General features: G+C 43.9%; 1 protein-coding gene across 1 annotated transcript in view; it reads left to right on the forward strand.

Annotated features, from left to right (window-relative positions):
* LOC138752985 (myosin-2 heavy chain-like) overlaps window positions 1-23,789 on the forward strand; it is an 89,302-nt gene that overhangs the window by 35,848 nt on the left and 29,665 nt on the right. The window contains exons 35-41 of the mRNA XM_069915583.1: window positions 2,117-2,143; window positions 2,719-2,745; window positions 7,470-7,505; window positions 9,177-9,194; window positions 9,511-9,528; window positions 11,761-11,778; window positions 14,536-14,553. Coding sequence (XP_069771684.1) covers window positions 2,117-2,143; window positions 2,719-2,745; window positions 7,470-7,505; window positions 9,177-9,194; window positions 9,511-9,528; window positions 11,761-11,778; window positions 14,536-14,553 — 162 coding nt within the window. The remainder of the gene's footprint in view (window positions 1-2,116; window positions 2,144-2,718; window positions 2,746-7,469; window positions 7,506-9,176; window positions 9,195-9,510; window positions 9,529-11,760; window positions 11,779-14,535; window positions 14,554-23,789) is intronic.

The raw sequence follows: 23,789 nt of genomic DNA on the forward strand, positions 1-23,789 counted from the left end.
TCCCGAAATGCAAGGGCTAACGAAGGAGGAACGTTTGGCAGCTCTTGGATTGTATTCATTGGAGTAGAGAAGAATGGAGGGGGGGGGGGTCTCATGGAGACATTTTGAATTTTGAAAGGCTTTGACGGAGCAGATGTGGATGTTTCCTTTGGTGAGTGAATCAAGGACAAGGGAGTAAAGTCTTAAAATTAGAAATTACCAATTTAAGACAGAGGAGGAAGAATTTCTTTAGCCAGAGGGTCGCTAATCTGTGGAACTCACTACCCTACACAGCGGTGGAAGCGAGGTCACTGGGAGAATTTAAACAAGAAATTGATAAGCATCTCATTAGTCAGGGAATCAAAGGATATGGGGGAAAAGCTGGAAATTGGAACGAGGGGTGAGCATTGTTCAGCTTAGTGTCAAGTCACGGAACAGACTCGATGAGCCTAGTGGTCTGCTTCTGCTCCTTTTTCTTGTCAATTACTTTGATCTGTTTAATAAAACACAGCTAATTAAAGGCACCCCAAATGCCTGATAATTCTTTCAGCTCCATTCGGTAGGATTTAATATTTTCCAGCTTCCTGTGTTCTGATGGAATGCAGTTATGCAAAATGATGTTCGCACCCCACCCCCCCCCCCCCGCCCCCACCACCCTTATGTCGAAGCGTTACAGATTCTTTGTTAAATTTGCCACACTAAAATGCCCCGGATTTGTTTTGTCTTCCTCGTCACCCTTCCGAATTGTGGTCGTCTATCGAAACGGCTCCGTGAAAAGTTGCAAAGAGCCCTATTTCCGAAAGGATTTCTATTTCAGACACAGTGCAATATACCTCGGCGTTTACGCTAGTCAAAACTTTTTATTTAGGCATTGCCTGGGAAATAGCCTGAGCACTGAGGCAGGCCTGGTGTTGATGCTCTGCTTTCCGCTGCATGCCTCTTTTGTCTGGAATTCTGGCACTAAGACGGGCGTATCACTGCTAGTCAGTTTCCTCCTTCCTGCTCCTTGTTTGTCTGGAAACCTGAGCAATAAGGCAGCTGTATCGCTGCTGTTCTATTTCCCGCAGCCTGCTCCTTGTTTGTCTGGAGGTCTACGCACTGAGGCGGCCGTATTGCTGCTGTTCTGTTTCCTGCTGCCTGCTCCTTGCCTGGCTGGAAGCACCAGCAGTGAGGCTGGTGCACAGCCATTGCAGAATTTGGTGGGAAGCTCGGAACAACAATCTCGGGATCCTACAATTTTTAACAAACTGCAGATATCTGATTTTAAGAAATCCAAGAGGCATTTATAAAAATACACTTAACAAAGACCAACGTGATGAGATATTTGCCTTCTTTTTGCCAGTCGTAAGATTAAAATTGGAGCAAGTACCAGGAGATTTAAACTGAAATAGTTCTGACTTAGAGTGTGGTATCGACCCCCGTAAACATTAAAGTGCCAATATTAATTTTCAAAGTGCTGTGAAATAACACTGATTCACATTACAGCAGATTTGTCGAGTCTGTTGGAAAGGCTTGAAGGTTGCGTGGACTGAAAACAGTCTCGTGATGTTTTTCACTTGAATTTCTCGCCTTTAGGATCCACAGGTCACCATACACATCAAAGTTCAAATGCAAATATTGACAAGTTGGATGGCGACGCACCTGACATTGTCTTGTCCAATAGATGTTGACGCTGTGAAAGCATCAGCATGGATCTCCCAGTGGCCACCCATTTCAATTCTCCCCCGCTGACATGCCAGTCCACGGTCTCGGGCACTCTCGCAAACTGGAGAAACTATGCCTCATCATCCGACTGGGCCCCCTCTAGCCGGATGCCATTAACATCAATCTATGGCTTTCGTTAAACCCATCGCCTGTCGTCTCTCCTTTCCCTGTCTCCACTTGCACAGACCTGATCAATTCCACCTGGTCCATTAAAACATCAAATTAACACCTTTTGTTGGTTTGGATTCCTCACCTGTTGTTTGAATTTGAAGACTTTTTTCATCTATTCTGCTTCTACCTTTTCTAGTTTTTGAGGCCCAAAAAGTCAGGAATATATCTTTAGTAAAGTGAATTGTTCAGAGAAATATTCAATGTGCACCAGCGATGTATCTATTTGCAACAAGTGGCCGATTTATAACTTGTTTGGTTTCAGAAATCAAGGCCGTCCAAATTGATGTCGGTAGGCATCCCATACTTCAGTTGGGGTTAACGATATTCGTTTAATATATTTCATTGCCAATAGGCGGGATAATTCTTGTTTACGTGGAAGGTAACCACTTTAGAATATAAAAATAATTTTCTTTCGTACTCCAGTCTGAAACGTTGAAACTGATCATTTCAATGAATGGTGAAGTAATGGGGTGGCCACGGTTGACATATCGGTTATAGCAGCGCCAGAGACTGGGCTTCGAATCCCGCACTGTCTGTAAGAAGTTTGTACGTTCTCCCTCTGTCTACACAGGGGTTTCCCCATGGGCTCCGGTTCCTCCCTCCCAACGGAATGTATTGGGATGTAGCTCCAACTCCGTGGGCCATCGCCGCTCCTGCCCAGTAGGCCGAGGATTTTTTTTTTACTTACTTAATTTACAGCTTTGTTATTTGCGATTGGGGTTTTTTCAAAATTTTTGGGTTGTTCCTAGAAGGCCTGGACAGACCAAAAATTGGAGGTCGACTTATACGCTGAAATATACAGTATTTGGGGTTTTTTTTTTCTTCCTAACATTTCTGGTTCTGATAAAACATTTTATCTCATAGACGAACAATTCAAGGACACAAAGGAAGGTAATCCCATCACAAAACTCGGTGGTGCTTTTTTTTAAAACTTTATTTAAGATTTTATAACATGAATAACATATAGGATTACATTTAAAAAATTAAGAATAAAATAATAAAATTACAATACTGTATCAGTAATCTAAATAAACTATACCCTCCCCAATAATTATTACACATTAATAACCCAACTCAAATTAGTCCAACCCCCCTTTCCCCCCCAAATAAAGAGTGAAGAATTAATAAAGTTAATAATATGTGAGAAAAAAAACCCACTTACAAAAAAAAACAAAAACATAACCGATTAAAATACTAACAAAAAGAAAAGTAATTAATACTAAGATATCAGACTTAAAAACATATTTAAATCAAACTTAAATGCATATATTTAACAAACGGAGTTAAGATGAAACGTATATTTAACTCAAACTTAATATAAAAAATTAGTAAAGTTAGTAACATTATCTATCAAAAATTTTTAAACAATAATCAATTCTTTTTAAAAAATTGTAGCATGAAAAAAAAGATGAAAAACATTCTCTATAGAGATAAACCTTCACCAAATATCAACTAACTTCACATCTATCATCATATTAGTCACATAAACCACCATTTTAAAACAAAATTCAAACCTCATTAAGCATTGTACAATTCAATTTTAGTACTCTTCCACCATTTTTCCCTTTTACTCTTGAATAGTTATCCAATAAAAGCTCCAATACAACATTTAAATATCCCCAATCATTACGTTAAAATTCAGATATCCAAATAATAAAAACAGATCTACAACTAAATCTATATCTTCAACAAATGGAGCATAAACCACAAACAAAATTCAAACCTCATTAAGAATTGTACAATTCAATTTATAACTTTCACCATTATTCCCTTCGTTCTATAACTAAAATAGCAAAATAATATACACCAGAATTACCACTCCTTTCACCTTAAAGTTAAAAAAAATATAAAAAACTTATCCATCCCATTCACATTTAAATTTCAGATATTCCTTATCTACTGAATAAACTTTACAATAAAACCACATCAATTTTTAGTTTTTTAAACAATCAAATACTTTCTTATGCTTGTTTAAATATTTAAACAAAAAAAACCCATTCACTCTTTAATCTAATAATACAAAAAAAGGGGGAAAAAACGGGTAGGAGGTTAAAAATACCCCCTTCCGTCTAAACCGCGCAATGGGGTAACTCCCAAAAAAAATGGGTGTGAGATAACACACGTAGCAGATGATTTTCAGGAAATAGTGCCTATCCAGTTCTCTCCCCCAACTCTCACTTCATCTTAAACTAACATCATCATTATTTAATATCCCTTTTTAAAAAAAACATTAGTAAAAAAAGGACAACTCTTCTTTTAATCAGCTCCAACTGCCGAGTCACCATTACAACCATTCCTTCTTGGTGCACGGCTCTTTTCTTCCATCTCTTGTCTCCTTAGAGATCGCGGCGGACTATGTCTCTGTTGAAACTGAGTAATTGGCAGCTCTTGAGCAAATGCTATAGCTTCCTTTGGAGAATCAAAGAACTTTGGTTGGCAAGCATCTTGAAAAACGTTCAAAACAGCTGGATATCTAAAGGTTGCCTTGTATCCTTTCTTCCACAACAACTCTTTAGCAGGATTGAATTCCCGTCGTTGGAACATAACTTCTTGACTCAAATCCGCATAGAAGAAAACTCGATTATTTTGAATCATCAAGGGTGATTTTCTCTGTTGTGCATTTCTAATAGCCACTCGTAAAATTATTTCTCTGTCGTAATAATTCAAGTAACGAACCAAAACAAGTCTTGGACTTTGACCTTAAATAGGTCTTCTACGTAAAGCTCTATGAGCACGTTCCAGTATTATACCTTCCGGGAAATGTTCTTGACCCAGCACCTGCGGAATCCATTCAGTAAAAAATTTTCTTGGGTCTGGTCCCTCCATACCTTCCGGCAAACCAATAATCTTTATATTGTTCCATCTGGATTGGTTTTCCAAATAATCAATCTTTTTCACCAAATTTTTATTTTGAGTTTGTAAGTCTTCGACCATTTTGATCACATCAAAAACTTGATCCCGTATTTCGTCTATATCTTCTTCACACAAATTAAATTTATCTCTCACTTCAAGCTTAAAAGCTCCAAACTCAGCCATCTGTTGAGAATGTATTTTCACCAGAGTATTAAACCTAGTACCAAGTTCAGTCATAATCTTGGATAATCCCTGCATTGTATAAGATAATTTAGATTCAAGATTCACAAAAATCTTTTCAATTGGAAGAGATTTTGGCTCAACAGATTCCTGCTTCTTCTGCATAACCAAAGGATCTTCTGTTCCTTGCTTCATTCTGGTTGCCTTCCTTGTAGTATGACTGCGTGTGGAAACCCCAGCCACAGCCTCTCCAGCAATGACTGGAGGACGCTGGCCGGGGTTTTCCCCAGTCCATAATGTATTAAGTTCTCCCAGTACATCAAGTTGTATAGGTTCTTTTATCTCAAGAGATGCAGTTTGCAGCGCCACCTCTACAGTTGACAAATGCCTTTGAATAACTCTTTGTTCTAAAGGCTGTTTGGCGCCCTCTTTAGGGGGCTCTACCGATGTAACATGGAGCTCCACATCCGAACATTGTACCTCTCTCCTGGGATCCATTTCACGCTGAGTCCCGGTGTCTTTCCTGTAGGTAGGCTCCAAAACTTGAACTTTTGGAAAATGTAGTTTTTTGATGATCTGTTGTCGTTTTCTTTTGCTCTTTTCCACCAATTGTACCATCATAAGTTAAATTAACAGCACTGAAATTATCTAAACTTTTAAAGAATTTTAACGGGCATTTCTAGACAAAACAACAAGATAGAGTCAGGAGAGGACTGGAAGGCACCTCTGATCCTTACGCCATCTTGCCACGCCCTCCCCCTCAGTGGTGCTTTGACGAGCCGAACATCGTAGATTTTTACTACAATTGTAACCATCCTTTCACTGGACGTGGATTGAGCGCTGATAACTGAGGAATATGGAATGTCAACTCCCGCGCCAGTCTTCGTGCTAACGTTCATACAGTTTTATGTAAGCAGGTAAAACCCGTTATACTTCAACATTTAACGTAAACGTCTGCAGTAAGGGCCTCCTTACACTGCAACAGCCCTACTCTCGACGATCAGTCATCAAACAAGTATTAATTTAACGTCACTTTAAAATATCATCGTCGATATATGATGGAGGAAAGTGACTTTCACAATTTGATATAAAATTACACGATGAATAAATTCAAATTAAACGCAGATTGCCAAGCTTCACGTTAATTAGTCATAGATTTTTATAGCACAGATAAAGTTCTTCAGCCCAACTCGTCCTTGTCACGCGTGCCATTTGCTTTCACTCCTCGAATCGCCAGCGATCGGGACCGGGGTTCGACTCCCGCGTTGTCGGTGAAGAGTTCGTACTTTCTCTCCCCGGGCCTGCGTGAGTTTCCTCCGGGGCCTCCAGTTTCCTCCTGCTGTTCAAAACGTACCGGGGGTTGTGGACTAGTTGGATGTAAATTGGGCGGCACGGGCTCGTGGGCCTGTGCGTCTAAATTTAAGGAAACCTTTCCCATCCATGCATGTGTCTAGGTTGTCCCAGCCTCCAAGGCTTGCTGATCTCAAATCGACACGACCCACTGTGTGCAACAGGTGTCCCCAGGTCCCTTTTATGTCTTTCACCGTCACTCTACACCCTAGTTTTTTGATTCCTCCTCTACCTGAGTTAAACGACCATGACTATCGACTTCACCTTTCCCCTATCATTGCAAAAAAACTCTGTAATTCGTTCCTCTCAGCCTTGTTCTCAAACTCCCACATGACCCGGCCAGTCCTTCCAATTCCAGCCCACCAGCTACAATAATATTCTTGTGATTCCTTTCCGCATTGTTTCAAGATTCTGCTTATCGTCATGAAGTTGTCTTCCGTCGGCCAGAAGGCAGACGGATTCACCATCGGCTGAATTTGCCTGAAGCACCACTTGCAGTCAGAGAAAGATAAGCAAAGGAGAGTCCCTCTATCCCCCGTGTCACCGAGTGTCCGTGGATTCGCCTCCTGCTCCCGCCGCCCCCAGTAGCCACACAGAGTCCAGTCCAAACCATCGGAAACCCGAGCTCTAATACGGTCAGCAGCCCTTCGGTGCCCTCTCGCATCCCGGTTCCGATACCTGGCGCCCCTTCAGCCAGTCTCGAGCCGGACTCCAGCAGCTTGCAGCCCGGCTCGAGTCCCTTGACCGCAGTCACCGGCAGCCAGCATGGGTTCCCCGCCTCGAATCGCTAGCCGCGGAGCCCATCGCTGGTCCACCGCCGTGATCACTGTCCCATGGGGGTCGTCTCCTCTGCTTCTCCTTATCAGGTGGTGGGGAGTTGATGGTTTCCTGGTGCCCTGTGCCTATCCTCTGCTTCCCCCGGAGTCTGCAACCCCTTATGGCTGCTGCAGACCACATGCGCTGGGACGCCATCATCTTGTGAGTAGACCCCGCAGTCACGGGGTTTTAAATAGGCCATTTTTCGCTCCTTTAACAGTCTGTTAAAGGAGCTGCCGGTATTGATACTGGGCAGTTGGACCCTGGGGAGCGGCGCTGTTCTGTCACCTTTGGTGACAGAGACAGCATTTCGGAATGGCGAAGAATCTGTTTGATGCTTCTTTTGTCATCACTTTTCATTATTGTGCGTCAAATATTTTATTCATGTCTGAACATTCAATCATGTTTGTTTTCAGAAATCAATTACTTGAAAAATTATTTGAAATTATCAGGTACGTGATAATTAATGTCGATGTGTGTTTAGTCAAGTTTATGGCCATCCGATTGTACAATCCCACGAAACCGCGATCTCCAGTCCTTACTTAAAGCGGGGTGTGAGTTGAAACGAAAAAGGTTGAGAACCACTGGTGTAATGTCGAGATCGAATTTGTAGCCACAAGTCATCAAATGGTGGATTTAACATTTGAATTCCTGTTGAACGATAGATTATCTGTCAAATTTTTAATTTAGGCGGCTGCTTCATGAAGAGTTGTTAATGTTTTCAATGCACCAGTGGAGTTTGCTGTTGTATTTAATAGCAGAGTTATAATTTTACAATGACGTCGTGTACATTTCACACAATTGAGAGATACAAATTTTAAATCACTGCCTATTGGGAAGCACCTCAGAGTTCACACAGTTTATTGTATAGTTTTGTTTTCACTGGGCAAAGCGACTGAAGGTCACTCATCAGTAAGACATTCAGTGCTTCTCAACCTTTCTATTCCCACATTAAGTAATCCCTACACCATCGGAGCTCTGTGATTAGTAAGGGGTTGCTTATAGTGGGATATGGGTGGGAAGGGAAAGTTGAAAATCACTGCTCTCGACCCAAATGAAATATTTTGTTTGAGAAAAATTGTCGTTGGCTCATTTTCTTTGGAGCCCTGAAACCGTGCACACAAATAGTCAATGAGAGACGATTTAAACAGTGGTTCTCAACATTTTTCTTCCCACCCACATCCCACCTTAAGCAACCCCTTACTAATCACAGAGCCCCGATGGCATAGGGAATACTTAAAGTAGGATGTGAGTGGTCTGGTGTGAAATGGAAACCATATTTGTATCGTTCCTTCCACTACAAGTAAAATCCTCTCGCAGATTATTTCTCCTTTTCATGCTCCAACAGATTCAGTTCAAATGATTCACTGCAAAGTAACCCCTTAAGTACATCGATAATTGGATCAGGGTCGGCATTTCATGATAGGACCTAGTTCATTTTTGTGTCATAAAATTAATAGCGATCGAGGTGTTATCTTAAGGCTTGTGTTCTGAGATGAGAGAACCACATCGGGCCCAGTTTGATTCAAACGCATGGCTCTGCGTCTGCAATGGCAGTGCCACGGATTAGAGAGATGTCCACAAGGAGCTCGAAGGTGAACCAGCAAACTGACTTTATTGTTATAATGCTGAGGGCAGGACAACGCCCACTTCAGGCGACCTTTGCGCCGGCTTCTAAAAGTGACACTCACCCCTACCTGCCGGCGGTGCGCTATCCGGAAGCGGGGACGTTCCCCTGGGCAACACGTGGCGTCAACCACAGGCTTCTCCTCGGGAGTGAAGAGGGGGGGGGGGGGGGGTGGACGGGACCTGCGACTTCTCGAGTCGGACGACTGAGGCCCGTCAAACCGCGTGTTTCGTCAGTCTCTAAAATGCCCTTAATGTTCCAGCCTCCACCACCACCCCAGGCGAGGCATTCAAGGCCCCCACAATTCTGCGTTTATTTGAAAAAGAAATTTCCCCTGATGTCGTAGTGGAGGAAAAAGTGCGAGATAACAATGGGGCCAATCGCAATTTCGTTTTGGTAATGTTCCAACTTTACCGCTCCAAGTAACGGTAGCCGAGTGTTACTTGACGGGAGTCCACCCATCATTTCCAGAACTAACATCAGTGTATCTTTATAGGGAAGGATGATTCCACAGGTAGGTTCCAAAAGTGCCGACGTATCACAGAACTTTATAAACGCTCCCAGGGCAAAGCCGCGCATATTTGGCTGTAAAGTATTTCATGACCAACGATCAGAAATATGATGTTCCAGACAAGCTCATTATTTGACCTTTAGTCTGTACTCCTAAATCCAACATAAACAACGTTTGGGATCACTTTAATAACTTTCCCACAGGGCCTCTCCAGGTAATGAACGCCAGCTCTATTATATGGTGGGAGTCCAGTCATCGTTACTGTGCCATTTCCAGCAGTTAAAACAAACTCCAATACGTTGTTTTTCTAATTTTATAGGAAAGGATGACTCGAGAGGTATGCCATGAAAATGCATTTAGTTCTCCAGAATGAAACAGAACACATCTGGGCTGTAAATGTGGTGTTTCCACGTGACCAGAAGGCACCGGAGCAGATATCGGCCATTGTCTGCCCATCCACCTCATCAAATTTTGCATCGTGATTACATTACTGCCCTTTCGTAGCTTCATCTGTTGATAAACATGATGGATCATATGCCAAAATGTATTTGAAACAGCCCATTCGACCCGTTGAGTGCTCTCTGTCACACAGCCACACTCGCCCACCTTCCCCCCTTAACCCTGACTATACAGCTGCCGAAACGCACCCGACGACCCGAACTCCACAGCCGTCCAGGACAGCAGGTTGCTCAGGTCCAGCCCTCTCTGACCAAAGGAATCCCTCTGTTTTAAATGGGCGCCCGTCAATCCTGAAGTTGTGCCCTCTTGTCTTTGACTCTCCCATCAGTCCCATTCTCCTTCGGGAATCACTGTTAATACTTTCAAATGTGTGATCAACGAGGATTGCATTTGTAACAATTAGGCCACTGTTCCAAAAAACATATCCTTTTTAATGTCATTGTGTATTTAATACCATCGTTATTATTTTACAAGGACACGATTTCCATTTTACACTATTGAAAGTAGCGATTTCTAAATCGTGGACGGCTTGTTTCCATTGGACGAGTTTACATACGGCACGTGGTTCTTGTATTGATCTGTTTTCACTGGATGAAGCAGCCAAAGTTGCGGAACAATGAGAAGGAACGCATCACTCACGGTGCATTACTGCTGCCCAAACAGTTAAAAGACCAGATCATGCGTGTCTCATTTCTGAACCTGTCCTTCATCTCTGCCATCGCTGTTACATTCCCCGTCGGTTTCCCTACGTCGGGGATGACAAGTGACCAAAATTACGGAATTGTATGAGCGCAGCAGACGCTTAAGGTGGGACGTGGGTGGGAAGAGGAATGTTGACAATCGCTGCTCCAGACTCAATTGTTACTGAAATATTTTGCTTGAGAAAAATTGTCGTGGGCCCATTTCCTTTGGAGTTGTGAAAACTTGCACACAACGAGTCAATGAGGGACGATTAAAACGGTGGTTCTCAACCTTTTTCTTCCCACCCACATCCCACCTTAAGCAACCCCTTACTAATCACAGAGCACCGATGGCCTAGGGAATACTTAAAGTGGGATGTGAGTGGGAAGGGAAGGTTGAGAATCACTGGTCTGGAGTGAAATGGAAACCACATTTTTATTGTTCCCTCCACTTCAAGTAAAATCCTCACGCAGATCAACTCTCGCTTTCCTTTTCTAGCAGATTCAGTTCAAATGATGCACTATTAAGTAACCCCTTAAGTACATCGATAATTGGATCAGGGTCGGCATTTCATCATTGGACCCAGTTCATTTTTGTATCATAAAATTAATAGCGATCGAGATGTTATCTTAAGGCTTGTGTTTTGAGATGAGAGAAACTATATCGTGCCCAGTTTGATTCAAACGCATGGCTCAGCGTCTGCAATGGCATTGCCACGGATTAGAGAGATGTCCACAAGGGGCGCGGAGGTGGACTAGCAAATTGACTTTATTGTTATAATGCTGAGGGCAGGACAACGCCCACTTCAGGCGACCAGTGCGCCGGCTTCTAAAAGTGACACTCACCCCTGCCTGTCGGCGGTGCGCTACCCGGAAGCGGGGACGTTCCCCTGGGCAACACGTGGCGTCAACCACAGGCTTCTCCTCGGGAGTGAAGGGGGGGAACCTGCGACTTCTCGAGTCGGACGACTGAGGCCCGTCTAACCGCGTGTTTGGTCAGCCGGCTACAATGGTCATTTCGAGCCTTATAACACAGTACTTGCCCAAATTGTATAACATTATTATATTGCCGCTATGTTATGTCGCACCAGATATACCTACTTAAAAAAACAACACACTCCCTACCCCGTAACCCTCAATTTTTCTTCCATCCATTTGCCTGTCGAAGAGTCTCTAAAATGCCCTTAATATTCCAGCCTCTACCACCATCCCTGGCGAGGTATTCAAGGCCCCCACAACTCTGCGTTTATTTGAAAAAGAAATTTCCCTTGATGTCGTAGTGGAGGAAAAAGTGCGAGATAACAATGGGGCCAATCGCCATTTCGTTTTGATAATGTTCCAACAATACCGCTCCAAGTAACGGTAGCCGAGTGTTACTTGACGAGAGTCCACCCATCACTTCCAGAACTAACACCAGTGTATCTTTATAGGGAAGGATGATTCCACAGGTAGGTTCCAAAAGTGCCGACGTATCGCAGAACTTTATAAACGCTCCCAGGACAAAGCCACGAATCTTTGGCTGTAAAGTATTTCATGACCAATGATTAGAAATATGATGTTCCCCACAAGCTCGTTATTTGACCTTTAGTCGGTGCTCCCAAATCCAACATAAATAACGTTTGAGATCACTTTAATAACGTTCCCAAAGGGCCTCTGCAGGTAACGAATGCCAGCTGTATTATAGGGTGGGACTCCAGTCATCGTTATTGTGGTATTTCCAGCAGTTAAAACAAACACAAATACGTTTTGTTTTCTAATTTTATAGGAAAGGATGACTCGAGAGATAGGCCACGAAAATGCATTTAGTTCTCCAGAATGAAACAGAACACATCTGGGCTGTGAAGTATGGTGTTTCCACGTGTCCAGAAGGCACTGGAGCAGAAATCGGCCATCGTCTGCCCCCCCCCCCCCTCATCAGATGTTGCATCGTGATTACATTACTGCCTTTTCGTAGTTTCATCTGTTGATAAACATGATAAACATGTCCCGCATCGGACTTGTCAGCCACAAACGAGCCTGCAGCTGACGTGGACTTTTTACCCCCTCCATAAATCTTCGTCCGCGAAGCCAAGCCAAAGAAAAGAAACATGATGGATCATATGCCAAAATATATTTGAAACAGCCCATTCAGCCCGTTGAGTGCTCCCTGCCACTCCGCCATGGTCTGATCCACTCCTCCACTCAGCTCCACTCGCCCACCTTTCCCCCTTAATCTTTGATACCCTGCCGAAATGCACCCGGCGACCCAGCCTCCACAGCCTTCCAGGACAGCAGGTTGCTCAGGTCCAGCCCTCTCTGGCCAAAGGAATCCCTCTGTTTTAAATGGGCGCCCATCAATCCTGAAGTTGTGCCCTCTTGTCTTTGACTCTCCCACCAGTCCATTCTCCTTCGGGAATCACTGTTAATACTTTCAAATGTGTGATCAACGAGGATTGTATTTGTAACAATTAGGCCACTGTTCCAAAAAACATATCCTTTTTAATGTCATTGTGTATTTAATACCAACGTTATTATTTTACAAGGACACAATTTCCATTTTACACTATTGAAAGTAGCGAATTCTAAATCGTGGACGGCTTGTTTCCATTGGACGAGTTTACATACGGCACGTGGTTCTTGTATTGATCTGTTTTCACTGGATGAAGCAGCCAAAGTTGCGGAACAATGAGAAGGAACGCATCACTCACGGTGCATTACTGCTGCCCAAACAGTTAAAAGACCAGATCATGCGTGTCTCATTTCTGAACCTGTCCTTCATCTCTGCCATCGCTGTTACGTTCCCCGTCGGTTTCCCTACGTCGGGGATGACAAGTGACCAAAATTACGGAATTGTATGAGCGCCGCGGAAGCTTAATATGGGATGGGAAGGGAAGGTTGAGAATCGCTGCTCCAGACCCAATTGTTAACTGAGATATTTTGCTTGAGAAAAGTTGTCGTTGGCCCATTTCCTTTGGAGTTCTGAAACCCTGCACATTAGGGACGATTAAAACTGGTTCTCAACCTTTTTCTTTCCACCCACATGCCACCTGAAGCATCCCTTTACTAATCACAGAGCCCCGATGGCGTAGGGAATACTTAAAGTGGGATGTGAGTGGAAATAAAGCATTTGAAAACCATTGATATAGCTGGTAGGGTCAAAGAAAATCAAGGGTTAAATCGATTAAAACGCCGCTGTTTATCAGTGACCCATCAGATTTACCCGTTCACTTTTAAATCATGAAATACATATTTATCAAGTGTTATCTGAAAGTGGACGTGGAAAAGGTGTATCATATCATTTTTGATTAATACTGGAGCGCTGGGAGAAATCAACAGGTCTCACAATGTTCATTGTAGGTGAATATAGGTAACTGAGATTATGGGCCAGAGCTCTTTCCCAAGGTACGAGTGAAAGTAGGTGGTCCTCTGAATGAAAGGTTGTGGAGATGGAACGAATGGACTGGGGTGAGTACCACAGACAAACAGACAGACCCGGGGAATTTTAATTTCCAAAAAAGCGATTGGCATTTCCCTGGAGCAAGCGGTTTAGATTGAGTTTGTTAGACGTGTTCAGGAAGGTTCATGCCGACGTTTGAATAGTAAGTACAAATGGAAAAATGCTAACCCTGAGTTAAATTCTTTGAGCTTTCCAAATGGTTATTGTAAAAAACTACCAGAGGCAAAAAGTAGTTATCGATTAAAGATGTTTCCCGTTCGTGATATTCCACAGTTGTTACCGATATTACAATGTTTGCGCAGGTCTTCTCTTCTTTAAAATGCTGATTAAAGAGTTTAGTTCTCCTAACCATCCTGACTGGTTAACTCCATCTAGAGTGAAATGTAAACCACGTTTCTATTGTTCCCTCCACGACAAGTAAAATCCTCTCGCAGATCAAGTCACGAGTTCATTTTATGTTTGTATCCAGCCGCCATCTGTCTGAGTGACACCATTGCTGAATAAGGCGTTGAGTGTATAAATAGTAGGATCACTGTCGGCAGATGGTCGTGCAGAGGAAGGAGGTAGGGGCGGGGATGGGGATTAAGGCAAAGCTGCGAAATTAAAAAGGCGCTTCAAAATATCCACCTCTTTTTAATAATATTCCAACAGTGTCTGTCGAGGTAACGAAGGGCAGCCGTGTTATTTGGCGGGTTCCAGGAATCATTACGTATTAGGGGTTCAAGCAGTCAAAACAAACACCAATATGTCATTTTTGCTAACTTTATAGGAATGGCTGAGTCCAGAGGTAAGTTACAAAAATACTTCAGAATAGCAGAGGTTCCTTAAAGTTCACCAGAACAAAATCGCACAGCTTCGACGGTAAAGTATTTTATTTCTATCAAATTCTGTTCTTGGAAGGAAACTTAAAACCAGTGGTTTTCAAACTTGCCCCTGTCATGATAATGAATATGTATGAGATATACCGGAAGTCACGTGGTATGAGAGAGATAAGAACACAAGCAGGAGAACAAAGGGAAACGGGAATATAAAAGCCACTGAGAAGTTTACCTGATAAAAGTTGTGTTTAATGTTCTATTAACTTCACATTTCGGGCCACAAATGTGACATTGGCGACGAGGATGAAAGAAGCTTGAAGAAAATTAAAGACTAAACAAGATTACAGACAACTTCAAGGTGATAAGAATTTTCTCTGTGACTCAGTACTTTTGGGGCTGGAATATTTCCTTATGGCTAGTGCAAACTGTGACTTTCTAACACATAGTGGAATTGCTCATTTTAACCCGACTGGTGATGCAAGCACTGTAAGTGTGAAGTGGAAGGCATGGCTGGAAGAATTTGAATCCTACGCCGACAGTCGTGGCCTATTTCTAGATACCGGTATAGTTGAACCAAAAGCGCAGAGAAGGCGTTACTTCTTTTCACTGCTGCACCTGCAGTTTGGGAAACATTTAAAACACTTTTGAATACTGGAAGAAAGGATGAGTACCGGAAAGCGGTAGATGCATTAAATGCACACTATGTAGTGTTGGACTCTGGCTTTAACTTACTCTTAATTTAGTCTATGTGTAGTCTGAGTCCAGCGCGTTCTTTAAATGAAGTGATAGGAGAAGGTATTCGGTTCAACAGTCAATTTATTACACGGCACAAGAATAAAACTTAACAGAGCTCTGGGTCAGTCTGTTAGTTCATAGGTCACCTGCCAGTGAGCTACTCCCCGAGACTGACCCCTATTGTCCAGTTGGCACAGTTTATATAGGTCAATCTTATCACACAGAACAAAAGTTGTTTTCCCTGCTAGATCTTTTTGCATAAGGGTTATCACAAGTCATCTCCTGTTTTGCAGATTTCTGGGGTGTAGCCTTCCCATGTTAATCCTCCAGGCCAGACTATCCTGTTGTTTAGATCTGAAATTAATTCATCCCCAGATATTTCTAATCACCATACGGTCCCTGTCTGGCCAATTTCTGCTGTTCTCTTTAACACCTCCTCGTGCCTTAATCTTCCTCCTAGACTGGTTTTCCATTCCCTTTGATTCTTGCGGGCCATTCTTTGTTCTGATCTGGCCTGTGTCTCCTGTGCTACTTCCCACCTCCTTCAGTTGAGCATTCCTCCTAAATCGTTTTATGCATATCCTCTCCCTGTATCTTGGGAGCAGCCAATTTTGTTCAGCCAACTTTGCTCCATGCTGTGACAGCCACTTAGCCACATTCCTCTTTCCCTGACTCATGCAGTACAAATAAACTTATTGATTAATCATTTATTTCATAATGTTTTAACCCCTAGATTCCAACAGTCCCCCTTTTGGTCTCATGAAAATGAGACCAACCACCAGTTAACTTATTAGATAGAGAAATCCGGGTTACATGCCAGGGTTGGCATTTCTGATCCCTTGTAATCATTACACTCTTGAGAGGGCAGTAGGGACAAATACATGCCTTGGGGTCTGGGGATGTCTCTCTGTGACAGCGCTCGTTGAATGAGGCACTGGAGGCAGGGAAGGATGCACGGGATCAGAATCAACGCCAAAACCGCAAATCCAGCAACTAGCACTATAGTATGTATCCATCCCCAGTCTCCAGAGAACAAATTTCCCAGCCATGCGCTGCCCAAGGGTCACCAGGTCTGAACCGGGACGTGAGCTAATTTGCGAATACCTGAAGAAATCTCCTTTACTGCTTGCCCATTGTCATCGATTTTTAAACAACAATAGATTCTACCATCAACAGTCCCCCGAGTCCAATATGTTCTTTAAAGGGACCCGTTCAGAAAGTTCTTAGTCCGTAGTTGCTCACAGGTTCTCAGTCGCCGCCGTACGAATCTGTTCCAGTGTCCGTGCTGGTGGGTCCGTGGCTGCACACTGACTCCAATGATACCACGTCTCGCCTTTTCCCTGTAGTCGAACCGCGTGGGACGTCCTCTCCACCACTCGGTAGGGTCCTGTCCACCTGGGCTCCGACCACTTTCCCTTGATGACCTTTAGCAGAATCCACTCCGCGACTGAAGGTATCGGTGTTTCCCCTTCTCTGTTGGGACTTGTGACCTGTTGTGAAAAATCTGACACCAGAGCCGTTAGTTTATCATAATACAGCTTGCATCCCATTGAACTTACCTCATTCTTCGTAGTCTGACTTCCGGCTCCTGGTCCCGGGAACTGGTGCCCCGTTCGTAGTTCATATGGAGTGAATCCTGTCACAGAACTTACCGAACTCCTTATTGACATTAATGCCAGAGGCAACGCATCCACCCAATTTAGTTTGGTCCGTGCCTGTACTTTCCCGATCTTACCTTTTATTGTTTGGTTCATCCTCTCCACTATTTTCTGCCATGTTAATGCCTTCATGGGTAAACGTAACATTTGGAGCATTCAGGATCTTTTCTAGTCTCGTCTGCCTTAACAAAGTCATTGTAAATGCTGTGGAGCTCACAAATGCTACAATACTATGTGTTGTTAATACTGTCAGGCCATGTCCCATTACTATGTGTGCCACCTTTTGTAGAATCTTTGCTACTCCTGCTGCATGTCTTGTACATGGTGGGTGTCTGTCTTCCGTTGGGTCTAGTGTGATACTCCCATACATGAGCACACATCTTCCACCCCCTTTTTTCTGAAAAAGAACACCATCAATTGTGTGTGCTTTTTCAGAAACATCCAAAAAGAAAGGTAGTTATAATTTGGAATCGCCAAATCTATAGCTGTTGAAAGAGCTTGCTTCAATAGAATAAAACTCATCTCAGCCTGTGCAGTCCAATCAAGTGTAGCTCCCAGATTCCTCATCCCCTGCTCATTCACCAAAGTTCGCAGTGGATGTGTCAACTCACCATACGATGGGATAAACTGCCTACTATAACCTGACAAACCCAAAAACAAAAGCATCTCCTTTACTGTCTTTGGTTTTGGATGATGTAGTATTGCATCTGCCAAATAGGGGTGTAATCTGACAGTTCGAAGGTCATGGAATCAACCTGCTGACAAAAACCCACATCTGCTGATCCCACTGACCACAGGTTCTCAGGGAGAGAGTCTAGCATAGGGGCCGAGTCGGGGTGATCCATCTTCTCTCTACCATGAAAGCGTTCAATCTGTCTATGCTCAAGGAGGACTTGATCATGTGTCGGAGACAAAATTCTGTATGCCTGACCAGATGAGGAGAACTGCACTGTCGGTATTTGGGTGTCAGACCAGTCCCTTAGGGACTTCAAGTTCCGACACATCGGTCCCAAATCTTTTGCCTGATGAGTAGTGCCAATTGCAAGGGTGACATGAGGGATGGCCTCACCTGCCATCTCATACCATTCCAGCTGTTCAGATGTCAGTGCCACCGCAGCGGCCACTCCCTCCTTTCCTATCACTATGTAGTCCGAATTAATTTCCCATTGCCTGCCCTCTACCTCTTCATAAAAGGCATGCTGATACATTTCATCCCCATCCCTATCGTAAAAGAGGGTCATATGGGGAGGGTCCGAGGGAGGGGCATACGGGTGTAACGTCTGGATCCACGGCTTCCATTGATTATAAAGCTTTAGCAGCCCTCCCTTCTGTGGGTCCTCAGGTTGCAGCAGCCCCCAGTAAATGTCAGCCCATTGTCCCTCAGACGCGGATCCTCCAGCTGCCGCCAACAACATCTGAGAACCGGAATGCAGTGTAGTTAATGAACAGTTCATAGAATATCCATTTGGAAAGGTGACCTCTATTCCGCTGGGTCCACAAAGGATCGATGCTCCGCACATGACCAACAGGTCTCTGCCCAAGAGATTGGTAGGGCACCTGGCTGACAAAATGTACTGATGTGTAAAAGTCTGTCCTGCCACAGAAGTGACTAGTGGTGTAGAAAACGGCAGATTTTCTGGTGTACCCGAGAACCCTATCAGCTGGACGCTAGAGGATGATGTTTTATCTTGAAACTCAGCGCCAGTGAGTGTTGAAAACCTGGCTCCCGTATCCACTAAAAAGGATACTTTCATGTCCATAACTTTAATCTGCAGGAAAGGGTCTGCCAACCTAGCCTGCTCGTGGGTGCTCGGGCTCCGTCACTGTGGGCAATATTGCTCCTCCTCTGTCAGCAAAGGGAATTGTCTCTTTGGAGCTCAAGCCGCATGGGGTGCCTGATGTACCGGGGGTGGCACTGACGATCTCTGGGACTGGACCCAATGCTCATTTTGTGGTGGTCCATATCCCCTTCCCCCAGTGTCCCGAGGATGTCCTGGCTGACCGCATACAAAACATACGGCTGGCTGCATACGTGGAGCACCCCGACCTCTCCCTCTTACTCGGAATCCCCCCATTGGACCTCCCATTCTGGCCACATAGGTGGGACCCGGTGCCCAATATGGGGCCGGGTGCCAACTCATATTATTCCCTTGTGGTGGCTGCGTTGGCTGCTGAATCATCTGGTTTGCACCCTTTGAGGAAATTTTTTTTCCTCATTCGCCTTTTGCCTAGCCTCTGCTAATTGAAGCTTAAGGAGTTGCACTTGTGCCGACTCTGTAGTTTGTTTGTCCTCCTTTTGCTTAGCCCTGTAACGTTTCAGGTGATGGGTCAAATATTTTTCCCATTGCTCACTCGAGCAGCCAGGAATATCAGGGTTATTCTCTAATGCCTCCCTAACTACAGCTGGCAGTCCACTCGTTACTGCAGCCCTAAAGAGTGTAGTCTGCAAGGGATCTGTGGCTGGGTGTACTCCTGCCTTATCAGTCCAACTCTCCCTACACTGACTCAAAAAAGTCGAGATCTCCTCATCCTCCTTTATGGAAAAGGTCAGGGACTGCATGACACCGGGGGGAACGGGGAACTTATCTCTCATTGCCCCTCCTACTGCCGTAGCATGGTTGGCAAATGGCTCAGCATCGAGGCACCTAGTGATTCCTGCGATCATTTCTACCTGCTGAATCTCCCACAGCCCAAGCTGTTTCCCCAATAATGCTCTCCAATCCCCTATGGCTATCTTATGTCCCATCGTAAATTGGCAGAACTTTCCCATCCACGCTCCACCTCCCTCAGTCGGAGGTGGCATTTTGTCCAAAATACAATTCATGTCAGTGAATGAGAAGGGTTGATACCTTTCCCCAATTTGCGGACCCTCATAAATTAGCAGCATCTGTCTATATCTTTCTGGAAGCCGTACTTCCCCCCTTTTCCGCAACGCATATCCCAAAGGGAAGCGAGGGTTCTCCTGACCCTGTCTTCTGTGTGTGATCACGCTTCCCTCTCTGCTTCTCCTAAGTACAGTAACAGCCGGATTTTTTCAAACCCTCGTGGAACCTTCCCCTGATTCTGCAGCTCTCTCCATATCTGTTCGTACCGTGCCATAGCCTGTACCTCCTCTCCCTTCGGTACTCCTCCCAGTAATTGATCCCTTGTATTTTCCCACTGTCTGTCTACAGATGGGGGAACTCCTCTGTCTTCCCCGAACTCTTGCCCTACATCCCTTATTACTCCTTCCATCTCTGTTCCGATCTTTAACCCTTTAGAGTTCGTGATTTTGACACCCTGCAATCTACTTCGTCCCTTCCCACGTTGTATAACCACTAGATGACCAGCAGCTCCCTGAAAACAGGTGTTCCCCTTCAGGGATGATCAGAGAGAGAGCCAGCTGGGGGATTATGTGTCTCGTGGTTGTGTGAAGTGTCTATTGTTTGTTTTGCGGTTAGCTTGTTAGTTTCCCCCTTTGTGTGAAATGTACATTGTTTGTTTTGCGGTTAGTCTATGTACACAGGTGCCTCACTGTGTGACTGCCTATCCCCACTGTGTTTCCCTGATCCGTATTCTAAATACCTTGCCTCTATGCCCTCTCTACCCTGTAAAACAGTACAATCTGTAACCTCTGCTACCCCTTTTTCAGAAGTACTTAAAACATCGAGAGTAATACAGTGATATACACAGCAACAATACCAGTGTGCATGAAAAAACAGTTAAATGCCGAACACCTTATACAGATACTTATTACTATTATGGTACACGATTCTTAAACAAATACTTATTACACACTATAGAAACAAATAACTATAACACAATACACCTTATACAGATACTTATTATACACTACTATGGTACACGATTCTTAAACAAATACTTATTACACACTATAGAAACAAATAACTATAACACAATACACCTTATACAGATACTTATTATACACTACTATGGTACACGATTCTTAAACAAATACTTATTACACACTATAGAAACAAATAACTATAACACAATACACCTTATACAGATACTTATTATACACTACTATGGTACACGATTCTTAAACAAATACTTATTACACACTATAGAAACAAATAACTATAACACAATACACCTTATACAGATACTTATTATACACTACTATGGTACACGATTCTTAAACAAATACTTATTACACACTATAGAAACAAATAACTATCACCCCATACACCTTATACTACTTGGCCAAGTATCTAAATCTACCTCTCGAGATTGCTACAAGGGGCTCCAACCCCGTACTACTAGAGGGACCTCAACCTCCTTAGAGGGATTCCAACCGGACCTCAACCTCCTTAGAGGGATTCCAACCTTTTCCTAGAGGGACCTCAACCTCCGTAGAGGGATTCCAACCTCCTTTTCCTCGAGGGACCTCAACCTCCGTAGAGGGATTCCAACCGGACCTCAACCTCCTTAGAGGGATTCCAACCTTTTCCTAGAGGGACCTCAACCTCCGTAGAGGGATTCCAACCTCCTTTTCCTAGAGGGACCTCAACCTCCGTAGAGGGATTCCAACCTCCTTTTCTTCGAGGGACCTCAACCTCCGTAGAGGGATTCCAACCTCCTTTTCTTTGAGGGACCTCAACCTCCGTAGAGGGATTCCAACCTCCTTTTCTTCGAGGGACCTCAACCTCCGTAGAGGGATTCCAACCTCCTTTGTTTTATTCTTGTCTTTAACTAGGTCTTTTGCAGAGTAGTGACAACACACAATTTTATCTTTGCCAATAGCAGAACTTCGTTTGAACAGGCGTCTGCTTACCTCCCTCTGTTGAATGGTCACTTGTTGTTATCATCACACCACAATCGACCGGTGTTTCGTATCTTTTCTTCCGTCACTTCTCCATCTTCATCACGTCGGGGTCACCAAATTGTTGGACTCTGGCTTTAACTTACTCTTAATTTAGTCTATGTGTAGTCTGAGTCCAGCGCGTTCTTTAAATGAAGTGATAGGAGAAGGTATTCGGTTCAACAGTCAATTTATTACACAGCACAAGAATAAAACTTAACAGAGCTCTGGGTCAGTCTGTTAGTTCATAGGTCACCTGCCAGTGAGCTACTCCCCGAGACTGACCCCTATTGTCCAGTTGGCACAGTTTATATAGGTCAATCTTATCACACAGAACAAAAGTTGTTTTCCCTGCTAGATCTTTTTGCATAAGGGTTATCACAAGTCATCTCCTGTTTTGCAGATTTCTGGGGTGTAGCCTTCCCATGTTAATCCTCCAGGCCAGACTATCCTGTTGTTTAGATCTGAAATTAATTCATCCCCAGATATTTCTAATCACCATACGGTCCCTGTCTGGCCAATTTCTGCTGTTCTCTTTAACACCTCCTCGTGCCTTAATCTTCCTCCTAGACTGGTTTTCCATTCCCTTTGATTCTTGCGGGCCATTCTTTGTTCTGATCTGGCCTGTGTCTCCTGTGCTACTTCCCACCTCCTTCAGTTGAGCATTCCTCCTAAATCGTTTTATGCATATCCTCTCCCTGTATCTTGGGAGCAGCCAATTTTGTTCAGCCAACTTTGCTCCATGCTGTGACAGCCACTTAGCCACATTCCTCTTTCCCTGACTCATGCAGTACAAATAAACTTATTGATTAATCATTTATTTCATAATGTTTTAACCCCTAGATTCCAACAGTAGTGACACCGAATGCTACATTTCAATGCCATTTGTTTCGGAGAACGAGACAAGAAGATGGCCAGACAATTGCTCAGTACGTGACGAGACTACGCCAGCTAGCTGTTGGATGCAATTACATGCCAGCTGATTTGGACAACCAATTACTGGATCAAGTCGTACAGCACTGCAGATCAGATAAACTCAGAAGATGTCTACTGGAAAGAGGGAGTGAGTTGGAACTCACCGATGCTTTAACCATTGCTGCTGCATTAGAGGCCGTTGAAGGGCAATTTCATACCATGACCCTGAAAGACAACTCAAGCCAGCAAATTAAGAGGCTCTCACATCGCCATAACCAGCCAAGATATACGCCGACACAGGACGTGGAGTGTTATCGATGTGGAAACCAAGGTCACTTTGGAAAAGACCCATATTGCCCGGCCAAAGGAAAATTTTGCAGAAAGTGTGGTGGTAAGGACCACTTTGCAAAGAAGTGCAAAAGCAAGTCCAATGCAGACCAGAAGAGGAAGAGTACAACTTCCAAAGGCAAAGCCTGGGGGAAAGGAAAGTATCCTGGAAAGAAAGATACCATTCACCAGATAGACGGTGATGATGATGATACCCAGGAGGAACAGAGTTGTTACCAATTTACGTTGAATGAAGTACATCATGAGAAGGTCCCAGTGATCATTGGTGGAGTGACAGTTCAGGTCATTGTAGACTCAGGCAGTGACAGTAATGTGATTGATCGACATTTATGGGAGAAGTTGAAAAGGAAAAAGATCATCTATACCTCAAAGAAGTGTTCCAAGAAACTGTATCCATACACAGCAACAAAGCCATTGCAGACCATTGGATGTTTTACTGTAACTGTTGAAGCTGGAGATAAGTACACCGAAGCAGAGTTTATGGTCATAGAAGAGAGGGGAGAACCATTGTTGAGTAGAAGCACAGCGCAAGACCTGGCAATACTTCATATTGGAGCTTGTGTCAATTCAATTCAGTCATACGAGGATATGAAGCAAGAATTCCCCGCAGTCTTCCAAGGAGTAGGAAAGCTGAAAGGTCGACAATTGAAGCTAGTGGTAGATGAAATGGTCAAACCTAAGGCACAACCAATGCGCCGAACTCCGTTTGGACTTCGTGGGAAAGTCGAAGCCAAAATTAAAGAAT

Source organism: Narcine bancroftii, chromosome 2 (genome assembly GCF_036971445.1).
Source record: "Narcine bancroftii isolate sNarBan1 chromosome 2, sNarBan1.hap1, whole genome shotgun sequence".
In the NCBI taxonomy this organism is placed as follows: Eukaryota; Metazoa; Chordata; class Chondrichthyes; order Torpediniformes; family Narcinidae; genus Narcine; species Narcine bancroftii.